This window comes from Rattus norvegicus, chromosome 2 (assembly GCF_036323735.1).
Source record: "Rattus norvegicus strain BN/NHsdMcwi chromosome 2, GRCr8, whole genome shotgun sequence".
NCBI lineage: Eukaryota > Metazoa > Chordata > Mammalia > Rodentia > Muridae > Rattus > Rattus norvegicus.
In genome coordinates, this window is record NC_086020.1 from 219,767,016 (window position 1) to 219,787,319 (window position 20,304).

General features: G+C 39.0%; 1 protein-coding gene across 1 annotated transcript; it reads right to left on the minus strand.

The window, feature by feature from the left end:
* Window positions 1–291: 291 nt before the first annotated feature.
* Window positions 292–678, minus strand: Rpl29l9 (ribosomal protein L29 like 9). The gene has a single exon (XM_039103947.1). It carries the CDS (start codon window positions 676–678, stop codon window positions 292–294), a length of 387 nt encoding a protein of 128 aa, XP_038959875.1.
* Between the last annotated feature and the right edge of the window lie 19,626 nt (window positions 679–20,304).

The window sequence follows — 20,304 nt, forward strand, 5'->3', positions numbered from 1 at the left end:
TTTCGTATCAGTGACTTCACTAACTTCAATTTCTTAAGATATTCCTGATTCCTCACGCAGATGCCAGGGTATTATCAATTGCTTACATTTCTTTATTTTTTCTTGTCTCAACTTTATTTGTAAAAACAGCATAGGACACTGGTCATCTGCAATAGTGTGTAGGCAGGCATGTCACTATCACGTCAGTGTTCACACTGGCAGGAGCCTTTCCCATGGGGCCTTCACAGACTCCTGGGACCTTTGGGAGCCTGAGCTGGAGCTGCAGTCTGGGCCTTAGCTGGAGCTTTGGCCTCAGCCTTGGTTTGAACTTGGGCTTTGGTTGGCAGAGCCTACGACCTTGGCCATGTAGCTTTGAATCCTCTTCCTAAGCTTCCGGTGAGCAATGAAAGTCAGACAACTGAGTTTGCATCTGGGGCCCTTTGGCATCTTGGGCTTGATGGCCTGAGGCTTCACAAGGGCCTTGATGGCCTCTGTGTGTGCACTCACTGCCTTTGAATTGTTGGCCTGCATTTTCTTCAGGCCTTTCTTGTTGTGCTTCTTGGCAAAGCACGTGTTCCTCAGGAACTTGGGTTCAACCCCATTAAGAGATTCATATCTTTCTGACCGGGGTTTCTTGATGCCATTTCTGTGCCGTTTGTGGTATTGGTTGTTTGTGGTGCGGTTCTTGGACGTGACCATGTCTGCACAGTAACCTGTGGCTCCCACAGACCCTAGAACCAGGAGAGAACCTGAATTTCTTGACAAAAGCACAATATTAACTGGAAAAAAGTTTGGAAATTTTCATTATTGCAAGCCTTATTGTTTGGAAATTCGTGTTTCTTTTTTTGCAATCCTCATTACAGAATAAGCAAGTTATAAAATTTTCACATGGGTTCAAATTATATATACTTACTACTAAAAGAACATTGAAGACAATGTCCAAGGTTCTTATACATTCACCAAGTTGAAGCATGAATCAGTTTTTCGGTGGCGGTCGGTCTTCTAATTGTCAGGGTGTCCTTTTGACTATCAAGAATAATCCTAATGGGTTTTATGCTGAAACTTCGATATCAATCAGAATCCTTGGCGCACAGGTGCTTCCTTTGTTAAATTATTTTTGTGCTCCGAGGAAGCTCGTTCTCAGCAGTGCACATGCGCTATGTGTAAACCAGGAGAAACATTACACTATTGAGCAACGACCCTACCAACAAATGTCATTTCCATAAATTGGAAATGTCCTACAGATGTGTCATTTAAAACTGTACCAAGGTATTTTTATAATTTTAAAACTATACATTTTAGAAAAGAATATAAGTTGATTGAGGGTAATCCGGAAACAAATCGACTCATGACTCATTAAGGCTGACAAAATCTATCTAAGAAAACCTCATCCAATTACCATATTATACAGTAGTTGTAAACAATTGGATAAAAAATCCACAGTGTAAGATAATGAGACATTATGCAATGCATTTTATAAGTCCCACATAAATTAATTTTAAGGCTGACAAGAATATCTCAAAGTGTTAAAAATTTTAGAAAAAATATATACAATATAGACGGGACAATCCTGGATAAAATGTTAACGAACTAATCTCCCAGGTATAAATAGAAAGCGGCTTTGTTCTAAATATGCAGGAGTGGTGGCGCTCCATTTTAAAATTAGTCCCTGTGATTCACTATTGTTAAAGAATTCCCCATAGGATTCTCACATATCTACATATCTTGCAAATGACAGGCCTCTTGTAGACATCCTTTCAAGAATGTAACCGTAGTATAACCCTCCAGAGAAAGGGCATGTTTTTGTTCTTTCCGGCATAATAAATATACCATCTCACTTTGGGGCAAAGAGCGGGTATGCCTACTGCTCCCATTACAGGAGCTTTAGGCTATCTTGCCTAATGATTGCTCTGTTTTAGTGCACATCAATGTGTGTTTTGGTATTTGCTTGTTGAACTGAAGCTCAAGATACTAGACCCAGTGATCCTTTGGTAATTGCTATGCTGTGAATAATAAACCATCTTTTCTCAAACTCAAGAGTCTTATCTCCTTCTGTCATCTGTAAACAGAGACAGGGTAACTTCTAATCTTACAGATAGGGTAAACTTTCAGGCATTTCTGACACCTGTATTAACAGAGAGGGATCATTTCAACCGTGGCAGGAAAATCATTAATGATACTGAACACCAATGCACGAGTTAAAATTCTTAATAAACAAGGGAGAGAAAGGAACTTAGACAAGTGGAGTTGAATGTGTTGAGACAATAGCATCTTGATTGCTGAAAGTTAACATCAGAAGTCAAATTATGACAAAAGTGCAATCTGCCATCACAGTTATTCATTTTTCTAACTCTTACACAAGAAAACCTTAAAGTAAAACATGCGTAGTTTGGAAAGCACAAAAGGAAAGTGGTTGTGTTCAATGACAATGTGATGGTGCAATTAAGAAAAGATAAAAGTGTTTGAGTCCGTGAATAATAGTAGAAAATTAATGTAAGAGAGCCATAGGACACAAAGTTAATACATGAAGATAATTGTATTTATGTATCTTACGAATTGATAAGTTATAATCAATGGTACATAAAAAAGGTTTGCTTTAAAATTACAAAATTATAGGAAAAATTAAAGTTTATTCTTAATGGAAAGATTTTAGGGCCAGAACACCAGGAAGTCAGTGGTACTAGAGTGTCTCCTAGAAGTGGTTGTTTAAAAAATCCTGGAGCAATGGCCGTGTAAGTGAGCATGTTAACATTGACAGGAAAGTTTTGTGGTGTCTCATCCCTAAACAGAAAACTATGAACCACTAGTGACTATGGTAAAAAGAGAAGTAGCTTCTCATAGGAATGAATCTCTATTGGACTGTCCAGTGCAGAGGGGTCAGTCTTAAACATCATATAGATGCAAAAAATGGACTTAGTGAGTTTTATTTATATATTTGTGTAAAAACATGCATACATATATGTATATGCATGTAACAGTAATAGTCAAAGAAAAAGAGACTTTGAACATAAGAGTAGGGGAATTAGAAAATGTCTAGAGACAGCTGGAGAGAGGAAAGGGATGGGGAATGTAATGTAATTATATTTCAATTTAAAACATTTAATGATATTAAAATATCTAATAAGTAAAATATTTGATTAACACTTTAAATATTAATACCATATACCTAAGAAAGAAGGACATATTAATTAGAAGATTCAATTTCTGAAGTACTTTATTTTCTTTTGAATATTTTTCACGTTCAGTACAATCTTAATAAATCTTCATAGGTTTTCTTTGGAATGGTCAAGTGATCCTAAAACTTAAATGTTTATGCCAAAGTTTGCAAACACTGGTGCTACATAGGCACTGAGCTCCTGTTAGAGAAGTGGTTATCTATTGGAAAGGAGGTCAGTGAGGACAAGGACACACACATATAGTGACCTGGCTTAGGACCCTTCAATGTGATGGGCAAATGAATTTCATCAATAATGTGTAGTAAAAATAATTCATTTTCCACTTACATCACCTCATACATAATAACAATTAATTATGTTGACATTAATTATTGTTGACAACAGGAAAAACTAGCAGGTTGAGAGATCATTACTGTAGATATGAAATAACCAAAGACTTCTTTAAAATTAATTTACAAATTATAAAAGATTTCATGAGACATTGCTAATCACAACACAAGAGCACTGGTAAATTTTATTTCATTAAAATAGAAGAAGTTGCCCACCAAAAAATACCAGAGAGGGAGGGTGGACATAAATTCTCATAGAGAGGTCTGCAACATGAACCTCAGAGGATGATTAAAACTGCTTGCCAAGCAACTCAGTCTCATGGCCGCCATGAGTGGTAGGAGCATTGTTTTGACGCAAGGGACCATGAGCCTAATAGTCACAAGGCCAAACGAAAGTCATGCGCAGATGTCAAAGCACACATTCCCAATAATCTTATCAACAAATTCTCTCCAGCGCATGTAACAAGCTATAAATAAATTTCAAAATTAGATGTTATGAACAAAACAGAAAGACCCAAAGAAATAGTTTATAAAAGGAGACTTGCATTGGTCTTGTATAGAATTTTCATAAAAAAGAAGACATCTGTTGGTCCTGAATAGAAAATTCTTGTATAGATATATTCATATCCTACATTATTATATTAATTATTTGTGAAGTACAAATTAAAAGCATGGAATGATGTTATTACTTTTGTCCCCACCAGGATGGTTGGAGTAGGGAAAAAAAGAGAAAATATGATGTATTAATGACACTGAAAAAAATGAAAAATGTTTTCTAAGAGTAGATGGTATTTTAGGCTCCGAAGCAAAGCCCGAAACATAGAGTTGGAAGATATTTTTGTATCTTAGATCATAGTATAATAAAAGCATTGATTGATAAAAAGAAAAATTACACAAGGAGGAATCATCCTGATATTTGGAGTTCAAATAATACACTAATGTATGATGAGTAGAACCTTGAAATTGGGGAGGGGAAATGTAGAAGTCTTAGAATCATGAGAGTCTAAAGGGAAATTTAAATTTCTAAGAATAATGAGGAAAAACAGGTAAAATTTATTATATATATATTATATATATTATATATATAAAATTTTTGATATACCAAAGGTAGTCCTAGGGGGAAAGTTGATAGTTTTATTTGAGATCAAGGAGATCTCAATAAATACCTTGATATATTTTAAGGTTTCAGAAAAACTTGAAAAACAACAAAAAAAAATTCGAGACTAGGAAACTAAGGAAGTAAAAGAGATTAGGGGAACATTAGTGAAATGAAACAAAAATAAATCAACCCCAGAGTTGGGTATTTATTTATTTATTTATTTATTTATTTATTTATTTATTTATTTATTTATTTTGGGAATGGGGGATATAAACAACCTTAGAAAGGAGAAAACACAACAAAAGTCAAAGATAAAAGGGCAACATTATAACATATTCTAATGAAATCTAGAGGATCATTTGAAAACTTGCATTCTAATAGAACTGTTTTCTTTTTTTCTTTTTTGGTTCTTTTTTTTTTCCAGAGCTGGGGACCGAACCCAGGGCCTTGCGCTTCCTAGGCAAGCGCTCTACCACTAAGCTAAATCCCCAACCCCCTAATAGAACTGTTAAATCTAGGTGAAATTGACAACTTCTCAGACAGGATCTACCACATTAAATCAAGGGAATTTAAATCATTTTAAAACATCCATAATAATCTATAAGGACTAAAGAGGAGTAAAGAGATTTCTGAAACCAAGACGTCCAGAACCAAGAAGGTACCTTGACAAATTCTACCACAGTATTCCGACAGCAAACTTTATGTTCATCCGATTGAAAGAGTCATAGAAAGAGCTTTGACATGGACTTCCCTGGTTTTGTCATGTGATGCAGACTCATTCCGTGTCATGTTGAGGCAAGCTCACATGGTGTTTTGCTGAGGCCAGATCCCTGGGAGGACGCATGGTGGACTCATTGGTGCTTGGATAGCTAGTCTTGAGATGCTTCACTGGTCCGGCATCCTAGCTGATCCTCACTTCATTGAGAGAAGCAGAGCAGAGCATTTAGTTCCCCTTCCATATTCCAGCGGGTTCTAGTTGCTCCTGCTGACGAGAGCAATTCTGCTGGATCGTGCCACCGCTGCTGATTCATGTCTGGTATCCTGACACTATTGAACTAATCTGCTGGTATCCTGACAAACAGAGATTGAAATCACCCCCAAAGACTTTTAACCAGGTCCACATCCCCTTGTCCTATTTACCATCGTTTCCTCCCTATGTTTGGGGTTGCGGGATTGTGGAGGGGAGAGAGGAAAGGTGGATAACATTTGAAATGCAAACAAATAAAATGGATAATAAAAAAGGAAGTGGTGAGTTTGGGGCGCTATTGTTTATTTATCTGAAACCAAGAGCTCTAGAGACTATCTTGCATTTCTCCTTCGCTTCCATATTTCCCTTTTTCTCTTCGGCAAGCACCTCTCAATAATTTCCTCAGAGGAGTCACTCGCTTTCTGGAGTCTTGCCTTCAGATTCCCGGGTTCTTTCTTGAACATGACCACTTGCACCACTATCTCCGTGTCATAGTCTCACTTCTGAAGTTCTATTTCTCTTACAGTACTCCTGCCTCCAACACTTAGTTTTTCTGATATCTGTCTTTCCTTACAATAACCTTCCAAGTTTCAGTGCCAACACACTATTTTGTTTAGTCCTTCTTGGAGCCAGTCACATAGTGTGAAATCAAAGTACATTTGAACATAAGTTCTCACGGAAACTTACTACAATATGGTATAACCTCAGACTTTTTTTCTAGCTCTTCATTTTGAAGTTTTTGTATCCTGTTAATGGAGGGTCCAAATGTTTCACTTGAATTTTCTCATGTTGTGACAAACTCCTTTATTTCTTTGTTTCTTGATCACAAATAGCAAGTTGGCCACAGTTCCACGTATGGCTACCTATCTCTACCCCACCACCAGGGGCAGATTGCATAAGTGCTTATTCTTTGGGGTTCAGTTTCTTCCACCTCAGCCCCAAGACGTTTTGCTTTTCTTAGCTTTGCTAGAAGTTCAACATATTCAAAAATGCATTTTATTCATTTGGTGTTTTTGAACTTAGACACACATCGTGATTGTGTCTGTGTGTGTGTGTGTGTGTTCCACAGTTTTGAGTTTATGTAGGTTATGACTTGTACATAGTTGTCATGATTCTGAAGAACATATATATGTAAACTTCCAGCTTATCAGCATATCATTTTGTATGGATATGTATGTCAGAAGTTAACTTAAGGAGGAAACTGCCTCTTGTTGCAGAAATCAGAGGATATTTTTTCCTTCAGCAATTTGAGTGAATAAGAAGGTTGTATTATGGCCACCTTCAGCACAGAGACCCAGTCAATAAACTGGCACATTTATTGAGTGTTCAACATCAAATAAATCCCAACTTTAGAGGCCGTGTTCATGAATTCCCAATACATCACTCGTGTTAGAATTTGTGTATAAATTCACAGGTCAAAAGACGTCATCCTAGTGATATTTTATTTTGGATATGTTTATTAATTTTTCTTTAATTCTTTATGAACTTGCTTGGACCCTTTCAGAGATATCAAAATCATGGCCTGACATTTGAGAATTTTGTTATCATTTTTCAAAAATCAGAAAGCATTTAGTTGAGTCATTTTGCAATAAATCGTTTTGGTGTAAATTTGTTATGAATCATTCTATTTAAATTCAGTGAAAAAAAGTAAGAAAGCTGAGACACAATGTATAGTGAGCTAATACGAAAAATAAAAAAAACTAGGTTTTAAAATAACTGCTAACAAGCAAATTAGCTCCTGAATGGAAAGGCAGTAGATCAATAATGACAGTAAAACTGGAGAGTTCTTGCTGATCTCATATTGTCTGTGAATGCAAACTGTAAAAGAGGTCCCCACAGGCCTCCAACAATAACCTACAAAGAATGAGACACAAAGAGTATCGAGCACAGAGATAGTTCAATTTCCCAAGACAGCCAGCTCTTATCACATCAAACCACCTATTAGTCACAAACTCACACAACTAAGAATTCTCTGGTCTCCCGAGATTGCCTGTCATCTTGAAGGCAATAATACAATGAAAGGCTTCAGTTTCTTCTCTGCCATGTTTAGTTTATTGTTTTCAATACACCAAGCTGTTTATGACCTTGCTATTACATACGAACAAGATGCTATGCTTTTAGATTGGAACATGTCATCAGTGTGCCAGCAAATGGAAAAAGATAGTTAGACAGATGTAAAAATAAAATAATATGCCTGAAAAAATACACCCTCTGACATTTTATAAAGCTATATAACACATAAAATTATTCAAAACATATGAATTGGTTAAATTATACAATATAATTGTGATAACACTTAAGAGATAGCTATATTTAGAGTAATTTAAAGTAACTAATGTTCTAATCTCTTATCTGATACATGCAGAAGATAGGCTCAATGGATATAAAGTGGAGAGTGTAGGAGAACTGGATACGGTACTAGAGAGGTGGCTCGCAAGTCCATGTGGGAACGCCACTTGATGTGCACATAATATTTCTCCCATCCATGCATTACCCATGGCTGATCCTGTTTAGCTTCTGAGACCAGGGTGGGGTGGTCATAGACAATGCTCAGCTATTTGTAAAAAGGTTCATAAGCAGGCAATTTGATAGTGGGGAAAGCAAAGTATCACCCATCAATCTTCAAGTGTTAAGTAGCCATGATGTGTAAGGTTACTAGCTAAATGCTGGAGTCCTAAAATTAGTGGTTTCCTTCAAGGTTACCTAGTCTATCCTGGAGAAAGCAGGCAGGAATTTCAGTGGGAAAACACCTTCTGAGTTCGGCGATGATAGAAGGAACAAGATGCAGTTTGCATAGAGGTGAGAAATATAAACAGGATATTAGCAAAGCTGTACACAAACCTCAAAAGGAAAAATTATTTTTAATATTGTGTGTGCGTGCGCACACACATGTGTAAATTCACATGTGTGTCTGGGTGCTCAAGGAGGCCAGAAGCATCAGATACCCTGAAACTGGTATTACAGACAGTAATGTGCTGCTTAACAAGGGTGCTGGGAACCGAACTCAGAACCTCTACCACAGCAGTACAAATTTTTATCCTGTTAGTCTTTACTGCAGTGTAAGAAAGGGAATTGTTGATTTGGGTTTAGAAAACAGAAGTAAAGATATGGTAACAAGAGTTTGCTGATAGCCCTTGCATGCAACACAGGGGAAACAGAGAAACAGGAGAACTGGGGGAGACTTAGTATAGGAAGAAAGTGGAGACCTGAAGGCACTGAGTGCTGCTTCAAACTGTTTCAGCATCTCTCTCTCTCTCTCTCTCTCTCTCTCTCTCTCTCTCTCTCTCTCGTGAAAATAACAAGATTTTTTTGTGTGAAAAGCCACTCTTTAGGACAAGTGGAAAGCAAAAGGAAAAATAATGAACTGGATACAGAGGGAAACGGTAGATCCTGGTGGAAGATACCCTGAAGCTTTGGCGACAAGTAAGATGGACAGGGAATGAGTAATTAAGCAGGGGCATAGAGACAGTACAGCTTACAGAATTTTATTGCTAATGGTATACTAGTTAGATATCTACACTGACAACCAGCTTTCTGTTTTTTTAATACAAACAAATATATAATTAAAGAAAAATGAAGGTATTTTAATTATTTATGAGCATGCTGCATTTGAGCTGGGAATGGTAGAAATTCCCAGCAACTTGTAGCATACTTACCTTGAATAACTGAAATTTGATGGTTGTGATGGCTCCTGAGATTGGAGGCTGTGCATTTAGGTGAAGAGGATATAGAAGAATTAGGAAGCAAAGAGCATCCAGATTCTTATGGAGAAGGACTGGGGAGAGGATTCAAATTCATGAGATGTCCTGAGAAACAGGAGCATAACAGCGTGGAAACCAAGGAAGTTTGTCAGGATAGGAAATAGCCACTCACCCCAGGGGTGCAGAAGGCCAGGTATTTGAATAGGGAAGTGTCCAATGATCATACAAAGTAAAAAACGACAGGAGGCATTACTAATATGAATAAAACAGTATGGTCTTTAGACTATTATTGAACAACCCAGAGATATTTGAGTGAATGGCACTGCCAATGCGCTTCTACTTGAAAAAAAGGAAACCTTCATTTGGTGAAGAGAGATTATGTGTGATCCGGTGAGTCTGCATCTGCCCTTCTGTGTGCATCTGCCCTTCTGTGTGCATCTCGCCTTCTGTGTGCATCTCGCCTTCTGTGTGCATCTCCACTTCTGTGTGCATCTCTCCTGTGTGGATCTCTCCTTCTGTTTGCATCTCTCCTGTGTGCATCTCTCCTGTGTGCATCTCTCCTGTATGCATCTCCACTTCTGTGTGCATCTCTCCTGTGTGCATCTCTCCTGTGTGCATCTCTCCTGTGTGCATCTCTCCTGTGTGCATCTCCCCTTCTGTGTGCATCTCTCCTGTGTGCATCTCTCCTGTGTGCATCTCTCCTGTGTGCATCTCTCCTGTGTGTATCTCTCCTGTGTGCATCTCTCCTTTTGTGTGCATCTCTCCTGTATGCATCTCTCCTGTGTGCATCTCGCCTTCTGTGTGCATCTCTCCTGTGTGTGAATCTCTCCTGTGTGCATCTCTCCTGTGTGCATCTCTCCTCTGTGTGCATCTCTCCTGTGTGCATCTCTCCTCTGTGTGCATTTCTCCTTCTGTTTGCATCTCTTATACTTCTTCTTTGGCTCTTTTTTTGTTTGTTTGTTTGGCTGCGTTTTTTCCTAATTCTGATTTTTTTACTTCCGTTTTATCTTATTGTATTATATTGTACCTTATTATTATCAATTAGATGCCAGTTTGCCTTCTAACAAGAGACATAAATGGTGTTGATCTGGATGGGCGGCGAGGTGGGGAGCAACTGGGGGAGCAGTTTTGGGGGAATCTGTAATCAGAATATATTATATGGAATAAACTATCCTCAATAAGAAAACAAGAGAAGCTTATACGTGAATTAGGATTATGATAATTACTATAATACTGTTAAGCCTTTTGACATCTCCCTATGTACTAGCTCCATGCCACATGTAGCAACTAAACCATCATATCATGGAACACCTTTTAAGTATCATTATCCTCACTTCAGAATAGTAAAACCTAGAACTCCGCAGATTACATCATATGGCCAAGTTTCTTGGTTAATAAGTTGTGTGGTCTTGACTGTTATTCCAATGCCAACAGATGGGATTTTTAGGTCTCAATATAGAGAGAAACAACAAGCCTAAGGGAGGCAATTTTCTTTAACTTGTGAAAGATGAGACTGGCCGCAAGTACAAATAAAAGGGCTAAAGAAGATAGATTTAACCCAAAGAACAAAATTAGGAGACAATCTAAGGGAAGACCAGAGGTTACAGGGTCTGTATTTTATCTTCCAGAGTAGCAGGATTGAAGCTATCTAATTACAACCACTCTTATTTTAAAACTACATCTCTTTATAAAAATATTAATAATGATAATACAATAAATTTCCACATGAGTTTCACTTTGAATTTCTACAGAACAATGGGGTGATTTGAAGCATTGGATTGAATTGTGCAAGCCAAACAGTGGTTCCAGCAGCCATGGGTAATTCTGCATGTGTGCACACTACCAGGCATCCCACAGAGGTGAATCAGAAACAAACACGTAGAAACAAAATGTCTTTAGCTGTAGTTTCTACAGAACCAGCTTACAGATGCCCAGAAGAATTTCTCTGCAATTTGCTTGGCATTCTCCAGATTACTGTTATCTCCTCATCACAATCAGCATGCCAGCACCATCCTGGATCTGCACATTCTGAGTGTTTGAGTGTTTTGTCTTTTTAGGCACACACACACACACACACACACACACACACACACACACACACACACGCAATGTCTTTTGATTCTTTCTAAGTGAAAGGCACGGCTTTTACTATACTTTGCTTTAACTACCTATATCCAAGACCATGCTTCTGGGTACTGGAATAAACAATGAACAATTGTGATTGGCATCCCTGCCAAGGTTGCCCAGTAAAGCATGTGTATTGAGATAGTATCCCGACTGAACTTAAATTTTTATTTTTTGGAATTTTTGTTGGATATTTTACATATTTACATTTCAAATCTTATCCCCTTTCCCCATTCTCCCATCTTCCCTCCTCCCTCCCCCTGCTTCTATGAGGATGCTCCCCCTCCCACCCACTCACCCCCCACTTACTGCCCTGGCACTCCCCTACAATGAGGAAATGAGCCATCACAGGACGTAGGGTTTCTCCTCCTATTGATGCCAAGCAAGACCATCCTCTGCTACATATGTGGCTGGAGCCATGGGTCCTTCCATGTGGACTCTTTGGTTGGTGCTTTTGTCTCTGGAAGCTCTGAGGTATCTGGTTGGTTGATATTGTTGTTCTTCCTATGAGGTTGCAAACCTCTTCAGCTCCTTCAGCTCCTTTTCTCTAACTCCTCTATTGGGGTCCCCATGCTCAGTTCGATGGTTAGGTTAAAGCATCCTCATCCATATCAGTAAGGCTCTGGCAGAGCCTCTCAGGATTCACCCATATCAGGCTCCTGTCAGCAAGCACTTCTTAGCATCAGCAATAGTGACTGGGTTTTATGGCTGTATATGGGATGGATCCCAAGGTAAGGGCAGTCTCTGGATGACCTTTTCCTCGCTACTACACTCTTTTTCCCTGTATTTCCTCCTCCTGTGAGTATTTTTGAACTTAAATACTTAACCTGTGAAATAATGATAATATTATATTAATCAATATAATACAGTTTGTACATTGATTTACATGCTATATTTAGAATGTGGGAACCACAAAAGCCCTATTGTCTTAGTATTCTATATTCTTAGCCTCCTTTGCATAATTTTTCTTTCCTGGTGTGTTTTTCCTGCACCAGCCATCAAATCCAAGGCCTTGAGCTCTACCACTAAACCATCCCAAAAACCCTTGATTTATTTTCATCTCTTGGGATTTGGGGGGGGGGGGGCGAGGGTGGGGAGCAGTGCTGTTGTTGATGACGTTATTTTGCTTTCTCTCCATTTAACACAACCAAAAAGACAACCATATTTTTCAGTTCACCCTTTTGTAACTCTTGCTTTATAAAACCTTTAGAAGGGTCTACGTCTTCCGTCACACAGCGCCTTTCCATCTGCCACTTCACCAAAATCAAATCTTCTTTAGAACTCAGCCAAAGGCGGGTGACATAAGAGGTCCTTCTTAGATTAACGAATGGGTAGGGGATGTGTGTTTACAAGTTCATTTTTAAACACTCGAGTAAACTATATCTTGATTATAAAATCAATAAGCTAAGCCACACATTTGGTTTATACAAATGAAAACACAAAATGGCTTATCATATCAATATCGGTACATTTCGATGTCAGCAAAGGCAGAACAAAGATCACTCTGCAGTGGCCCAGCCCTTTACACTTTACTAGTTACATTGATTTGGTTCAGCCTGCCAGTTAGTGCTGGATCTAGAGGAGATGAAGGACATGGCTGACCTGATACCACAGAAGAGGAAAGGGGCAGTATAGCATCTTTCTGCCACCTGATGCAATTGGCACTCCTTTTTATCAGCATCATCTAACACACTGAGCCCAACCCCCTTGTGACCGCCACTCTTGATTACAACATTATTCACTATAATTCGCTGCTTATTTTAGAAACTGTAGCAATTTATTTGGTTTTCAATAACATGATTAGTTACCAGAATCCTACCTAAGTGTGGTGTACAACGATGTTGTTCCAGTATACCACTGGACAGCATCTCTTCCTTATATATTCAAAAGAGAATGTGAAGTAAGTCTTTAAGGAACTCTGGAGGAATTTCATGGCATCCATGGCCCACATTTCTCCTGATCACCCTGAAGGCTACTTTCTTAGGCAAGTCCCATATTATTCCTGGTGTGAACAGACACATTAGCATGTGGAGTGGCTTGGGAGGAAATCTCCAACACCAATGCCTCTTCCACCAAGTTAATTGACAAAACAAGTTAACAACATGTCAATTATCCCCAGGAGGGAGCTCAAAATTGGTTGGATTGATTGATTGGATCGTTTACCATTTAGTATCGAGTGCCTATCTGGGGCTTGTGCAATCTGAGTAGGCAAAAGACGCACTCTGGCAAAATAAATAACAATTCATAATATCAGTATATAATTAGTCTAGAGAGGGGAGAGACAGATACAAAGAGACAGAGACAGAGAGACAGATAGTACAAGAAATGTGGTCACTCCAGTGCTGCCAGAGGCAGTTTCTATTAAAAATATCCCAAAGTCTAAGAATCATGGTAAGGGTAAAGATGTCCTTTCAGGAGAACGTGGCATGACACAGATGCATGCTGTATGTGGATATGTAGCTGGGGTCAAAGACACTACTTCAGAGAAATAATACATAAGGCTAGATATAAGAGAAAAGTTTGAAGACCCTCATTCAGACACCTGGTCATGCACAGACAGTGGAGGAGTAGCTTTGCAACTGCATGGTCAGTGTTAACACTCATGAAGCAGATTTTTAAACTGTTTATATAGAATCAAGAGAGAGCATGCAAAGTCATTCAGTAAGAAGAAAATTTGAAATCCTCATTGGTTAGAGCCTTCTTAGAAGGACACTTCATATAGGTTTCATACTGGGGAAAAAAATCCCCGGACATCTGAGCTATATCATGTTATAGAAGGAAAACACCTACTTACTGAATATGTGCATATAACAGGACAGGACATGTCTCTTGTTCCACTGGCAGCGGATGCTGTGTGCACTTCACGAAGCTTATCCTGTCCTGTTGGACTCGCTGCTGTCTTCTCATTGCCCTGCTTCATGCTTGATAATATGACAGTTATCCAATTAACTGTATTGTGGATAAATTCCTAACATTGCAGCTCTTTTTTATTGCTATGTTTGACACAGTAAACCCAAAGTTGACGTGGCTTACATGTATGCCCACATAACTCTATACTGTACTTGCTTATTTGAGATGCAAGTGAATGCCAGAGTTACAACTCTGATAACGACTGAGTACAGTGCCTGTCTCCTCCAGCATACAGTCCTCCACAGCACCAGGCACGATTTTGTAACCCTGTCTGTCTTTATGCAAGGAGAAAAAATAACTTTGTTTGTCTTTCTTATTGTATATATTTTCCAAGCTGTATAAGTCAAAAGAATAAGGACGACTGAAGGGAACACACACACACACACACACACACACACACACACACACACACACGCACACACACACACACACACACACACACACACGCACCCATGCACGCGAGGGGTGGGGAGAGAGAGAGAAAATGCATAAGGGTTGTGAAGCGTTCCTTTCTGATCCTTGCAGTGTTTTAACTAAACTCTGAATCAATGACTACGTTTGGGAGCAGCTTAAACTCATGGTGGAGGAGGAAAGTAACGGTGTAGTTACTCTCTAGCCCCTATCTTTTAGAGTTAAAGCCTTGGTGCAGTTCTGATGAGAAGTCAGGTGAAGCCCTAAGTTTTAGAGCAGTCAATGGTTATTGTGTTCTCTTCTTTTTCTCTGTTAGCATCGCACAAGCATGTTAAAGATTTAGCCAAAGATTGAAAACTTTCTTGCTTTCTGATTTCCTTGTGGTTAAATAAACCTGTCTGGAGGACAGACACTCAAAAGAAAAATGTAGCAACGGATTATGGTTCTGAAGGAGGGGAAGATAAGGCGGCTGTGTTTGTAAATGGGTGGGGGAGAGAGAGGAGAGAGAGAGAGAGAGAGAGAGAGAGAGAGAGAGAGAGAGAGAGAGAGAGGAGAGAGAGGAGGGAGGGAGAGAACATGAGAAGATGGCAAAGGGTGAACAGCAGAGGAGGGTAGTGCACACATCCTGATGACCTTGGTTAGCTCAGTGGGGTCTTCCTGGGCAGCTAGCCTGACCTTAAAGTCTATTTTATGTACTTCTACTGATCTAAATGTTTGCATAGCCAAATCCACTGGGTTCTTCTTCCAAGCCATAGTGTTGAAAATCTGTACCTAGTAGCAGTTTGACCCTCACCTCTGCTGAGTTTCATGGCCAATTATTTTGTTTGCTGTGTTACAGTAAAAGTAAGAAAACAGCAGAAGGGGAAAGTTATTATTCTTATTGGGTCATTGAAGGAATTATTTTTATATTAATCACAATATATATATATATATATATATATATATATTCTGCACTAATTGGGCAAAAAAAGATTTAATGTATAATTGGGTTCACCTCTTTGAAATTTCAATTTCTTTTGTTGTGTTTCCCACCATTTTACTGTGGGCTATTTTATTACCTACCAGCTTTTCTACCCTATAATCGCCTAAGTTAAGAGTGTTCAGATAACTCTGGCCCCTTTGTCTATCATTCCCCTATATAAAACGTGACCAAAACACAAAAATACTCAATAATTTGTTGTAGACTAGATAAATTAATGACTACCAAATGCAAAATCATAATACTTTCCTGGAGATTTATATAAATTAACATCATGGCAGATTCACATGAAAATGCTAAAATTATAAATTAAATAGTAGTATAGTCTTTCTTGGTGGTTATGTCTGCATCAATAAAATTTGGATCTTTTGCAGTTTGTTCAATACCATATCAACTACCCACATAGTTATTTTTTTCTATTTATGATCAATCTGAGGCGTTTTGTTCCTTTGTTTTATGAGAAGCCATTCAAATTCTTCCCTTTGATCTTAAAGGACAGTAGTCCCATAACTGCCAACTTCCAGAGTTCAAAGTTTCTCTGAGTAGCCAATTTGTACTAGAAATTTGCATCTAATCATATATGCAGCAGCTTCTTCGAGCTAGATACACTCATATTCTTTACCCATAAGACTCACTCCTCTTCTAAGAGCTAAAAATGTAAGCCGAAGTAAAAGCGCCATTTAAGTATAAACTTTAACAGCAAGAGTTGGGTATGGCCCCTTCATTTATACAGATTCTTTCAGACAACCATGCGATCTTTCCAGTGGACAATGGTCTATGTCCAGACGAGGAACCACCTGGAGCTAAAAACCAAAGCAACTTTGCAAGGGTTCTGTAACTTGTGAGGTGGTTTCCTATGCCGATCTGCTACCACGACATTCCTATTAGACGTCATCGTGTCCTTTAATTATTTGAAAATGAGTGTAAAAATAAATTTTACTCTGCCTTCGCTGTGAGCACGTGACCCTCCGGGGAGAGCACACCAACTCTGTGAAGCTAATTCATCACTTCCTTCAAAACAGGTGCCCAAGCTTGGTGATAAAAGACCATTTTGCCCTACATAGTAAATCACTGCTCCTCAGCCAACACATTGCAGGAAGAAATGGGAATTATTATCTAAGCTGAAGAAAGAGGAGTGTTGTCCAGCACATCATGGTTATTAAATGATCAGAGGAACTAAACACCAATGGTTTTATAACCATGCAACAGAATTCTAAGGCATAGTGTACATTGACAAAAATGAAACTACATTAAATAATCAACTTATAATCACTATATGTGATATGTAATAGTAGTTGATTGACAACTGAAATATGGGTCATCAATAGTAAATGTTATCACTATAATCTCTTAATTTATATAATATATATCATATGGTTTATATATATATGTGTGTGTGTGTGTGTGTGAGTGTGCGTGAGCGTGTGCATGTGTGTGTGTGTGTGTTTCAAGGCAATACAAACACACATTTAATTTTAGTAAAGAAAACTTGAAAAACTCTGAGATAAAATTAAGAAATTTACTTGGTCTTGCCATGTTGTCAAGTTTTGTGAGCATAGTCATCCTCTCCTTTGCTATTTCTCCGTCCCACCAGTCTCCATCGGCAGAGGAGCCACTGCCTTGATTCTGTCTCTGCTTCCAACATCATTGTTCTCACACTACTGAGATAAATATTTTCTTTCAGTATCCCATGATCCTTCTGGTCCATTTTTTTTCTTTCTACAATGTGCGTATTTGTCTGTGTGGTATTCAGGATGTGTGGTTGTGGCATATGCCTGTGCGTGTAAGTGCAGAAGAATATGTTTGCACATGCAGAAGCTGAAAGGGGATTTTTGAATCTTTTCCTCTATCATTGACTTCCTTATTCCTTTGAGACTGATGCTAAAATTTTCCATTTTGGGCAGGTTGTCTAATCAACAACTCCTAGGTCCTCCAGTATTCAGTCCCAGTTTGTGGTTATAGGCAGATGCTGGGGGTATAACCAAGCTTTGGGGTTACACACAGCATATTTATGACATTTTATTTACACGAGTGCTAAGGATTCAAACTCATGCTTCCATAGTAAAAACTCCTATTCACTGAGTCGTTGCCTGACCCAGATCCCTTCTAAATTCATCATTCCATGATGTTCCATTTACCATTGTCAACGGCTTTCTCTTAGCTGTTTGCCCTTGTCCTTATTAGCCGATAATTTCCATGTCATTCCAAAATATCTCCAGTGACAATATTTTAAGGTACTAAAAATACTTCCAAGATACTTGATATGGCCTCATCAAAATATGCAACCCATCAAAAAGAGCAAAGCAACGTAGTTACAACACACAAACCCCAACTACTTTAGGGAGAATTATTTGCATGCCCCAAAGTATCTCTTGAAAGGTACATGTGTTCCCTTTAGATTTTCTAAGTTGCCTCAGGTTTCTTTCTCTTAGCAAAACACTGGCTGGCAAAGCAAAACCAAGTATTTCTAAACTGGCCACTGTGTGAACAAAGCCTTAGTCTAGTTTATAGGCCTGGACCCAAGGGACATTATCTCAGATGAAATGGAATTACCAATTACACAGATCTTCTCCACTAGAGTTGCATTAAAAATAATTTAGCATACTTGTTATGTATACTTTAATCATATTATCCCAAAAGTAACCAGCCACTGATCTCAGAGGTCAGTATGTAATTACAAAAAATGTACAAAGAGGAACCCAGCCTTAGACATTGGAATGCAATGCTGCCCTGTAATTCATTCCCCCCTTTTCCCCCTATCCAGTCCATTGGCAGAAGTCACCTTCTTTCTTCTCTTCATACAAAGTGTGAAGATGAAAAGCTTAACCAAATTGGTGAGTTGCTCAAAGTATGCAAACGAAGTGCTGACCTCACATAGAAAGATAACCTCACCTCTCAAGCATCTCTGCCGTGATTGCTTGTAAATCTAGCATGCATTTGAGGATTCCTGCAGAAAGAGCCAGGCTACCACTGAGGAAGGATCTTAATTAGCCATACACATGTATATTTAACTCATGACCTTCGCCTGAGATTCAAAAACAAATGTTCAACGTTTCGACTGTCAAGTTGTTCCATGGCAAACCAAACTTGATTTTCACAGATTTCTTAGAGCCAGTCTTTCTGCTTCTCGAGCATAGAAGAGATCTTTTTTTCTGCTTTCCAATGGGAATCTATCTGTCTCACTCATCTCTTCATGTTACTAATCCTACCAGGTCAGAAATGTTTAGCCTTCTTTTCCCCAAAGCTGTAGGCTTCCCTCCAATATCCAAAATCTTATATTTCTTAAAAATAGCTTCATAGCTAGAAAACTACATTACTGATAGTCAAGTAAACAGCTATATAGAACATCAGACACCAAGAGGTTCCCAGGAGCCAACAGGGAGGACATTAGCAGAAAGACCCAACAAAGGGGAGATAGAACTTGTAGACACCATATCCAGTGGATAGGCATGGTCCCCGGTTGAGGGGTGGGGCTCCTACCACCTCAAAAATATTAATTCTCTTAAAAGGAAGTGCAAGGAAAAAGAGTTGAGCAGAAACTGAAGGAAAGGCCATCCAGAGACTGCTTCACCTAGGGACCCATGCCTTATACAGACACCAAACCCAGGCACTATTGCTGATGTCAAGAAATGCTTACTGACAGGAACCCACTATATCTGTCCCCTGAGAGGCTCTGTTAGAGCTGGACCAATACAGATGCAGATGTACATAGCCAAACATGGTACCGAGCACAGGGACCCCAGTGAAGAAGTTAGGGTAAAACTGTAGGAGCTGAAGAGGTTTGCAACCCCATAGGAAGAACAATATCAACCACCCCCTAAGCTCCCAGGGACTAAACCACCAACCAAAGAATACACAGAAGGGGTGGGTGGAGGGACTCTTGTCTCCAGCTAGATATGTAGCAGAGGATTGCCTTATCTAGCATCACTGGGAGCGGAGGGTCTTGGTCCTGTGGAGGCTTGATGACCCAGGATAGGGGAGCGCTAGGGCACTGAGTGGGTGAGCAGGTGGGGGAGAACCCTCACAGAAGCAGGGGGAGGGACTGGGGGCTTGTGGAGGGGAAACTGGGAAGGGGGATAACATTTAAAATGTAAATAAATAAAATAACCAATAAAAGAATGAAAGAAATCTCGATACCAGGCTAGAAGAGGTCATCACACCCACACCCACACACACAAAAAAATCCAAAACCAACAAACCCTAAAACTCTGCTTTTCTTTTTGTGTCCTTTAGAGTACCTGACAGCTTGCTGCTCTGCACGTCTCTATTTTTGGCTGTCCTCTTTCAGTGTGAGTCATCTCAATGGTTTTAGCTGCAATGAATCATTGTTTTTCAAGCTTGCTTTTTACTGTGGCCCAAACACTATCAGAGAGCTCTTGTTCATATCCTTGACCCTTTACGTTTACTGAAGCAATATGCCAAGCAGCCATCATGACTTCAGGACAGGACCCCTGTTTAGGCGTCCTAAGTACGTACTGCTTGACACTACAACTCAACTCTAAATTTTCTCATCATTTCGTCAACCTCTTCCTTCTTCTCATCTCAGAGACTCTGTCCCCTGACTAATATTTAACCCTATGTACTTAATAATATACTTCCCCACCTACTTTCTAAATTTTGTCTTAAAAA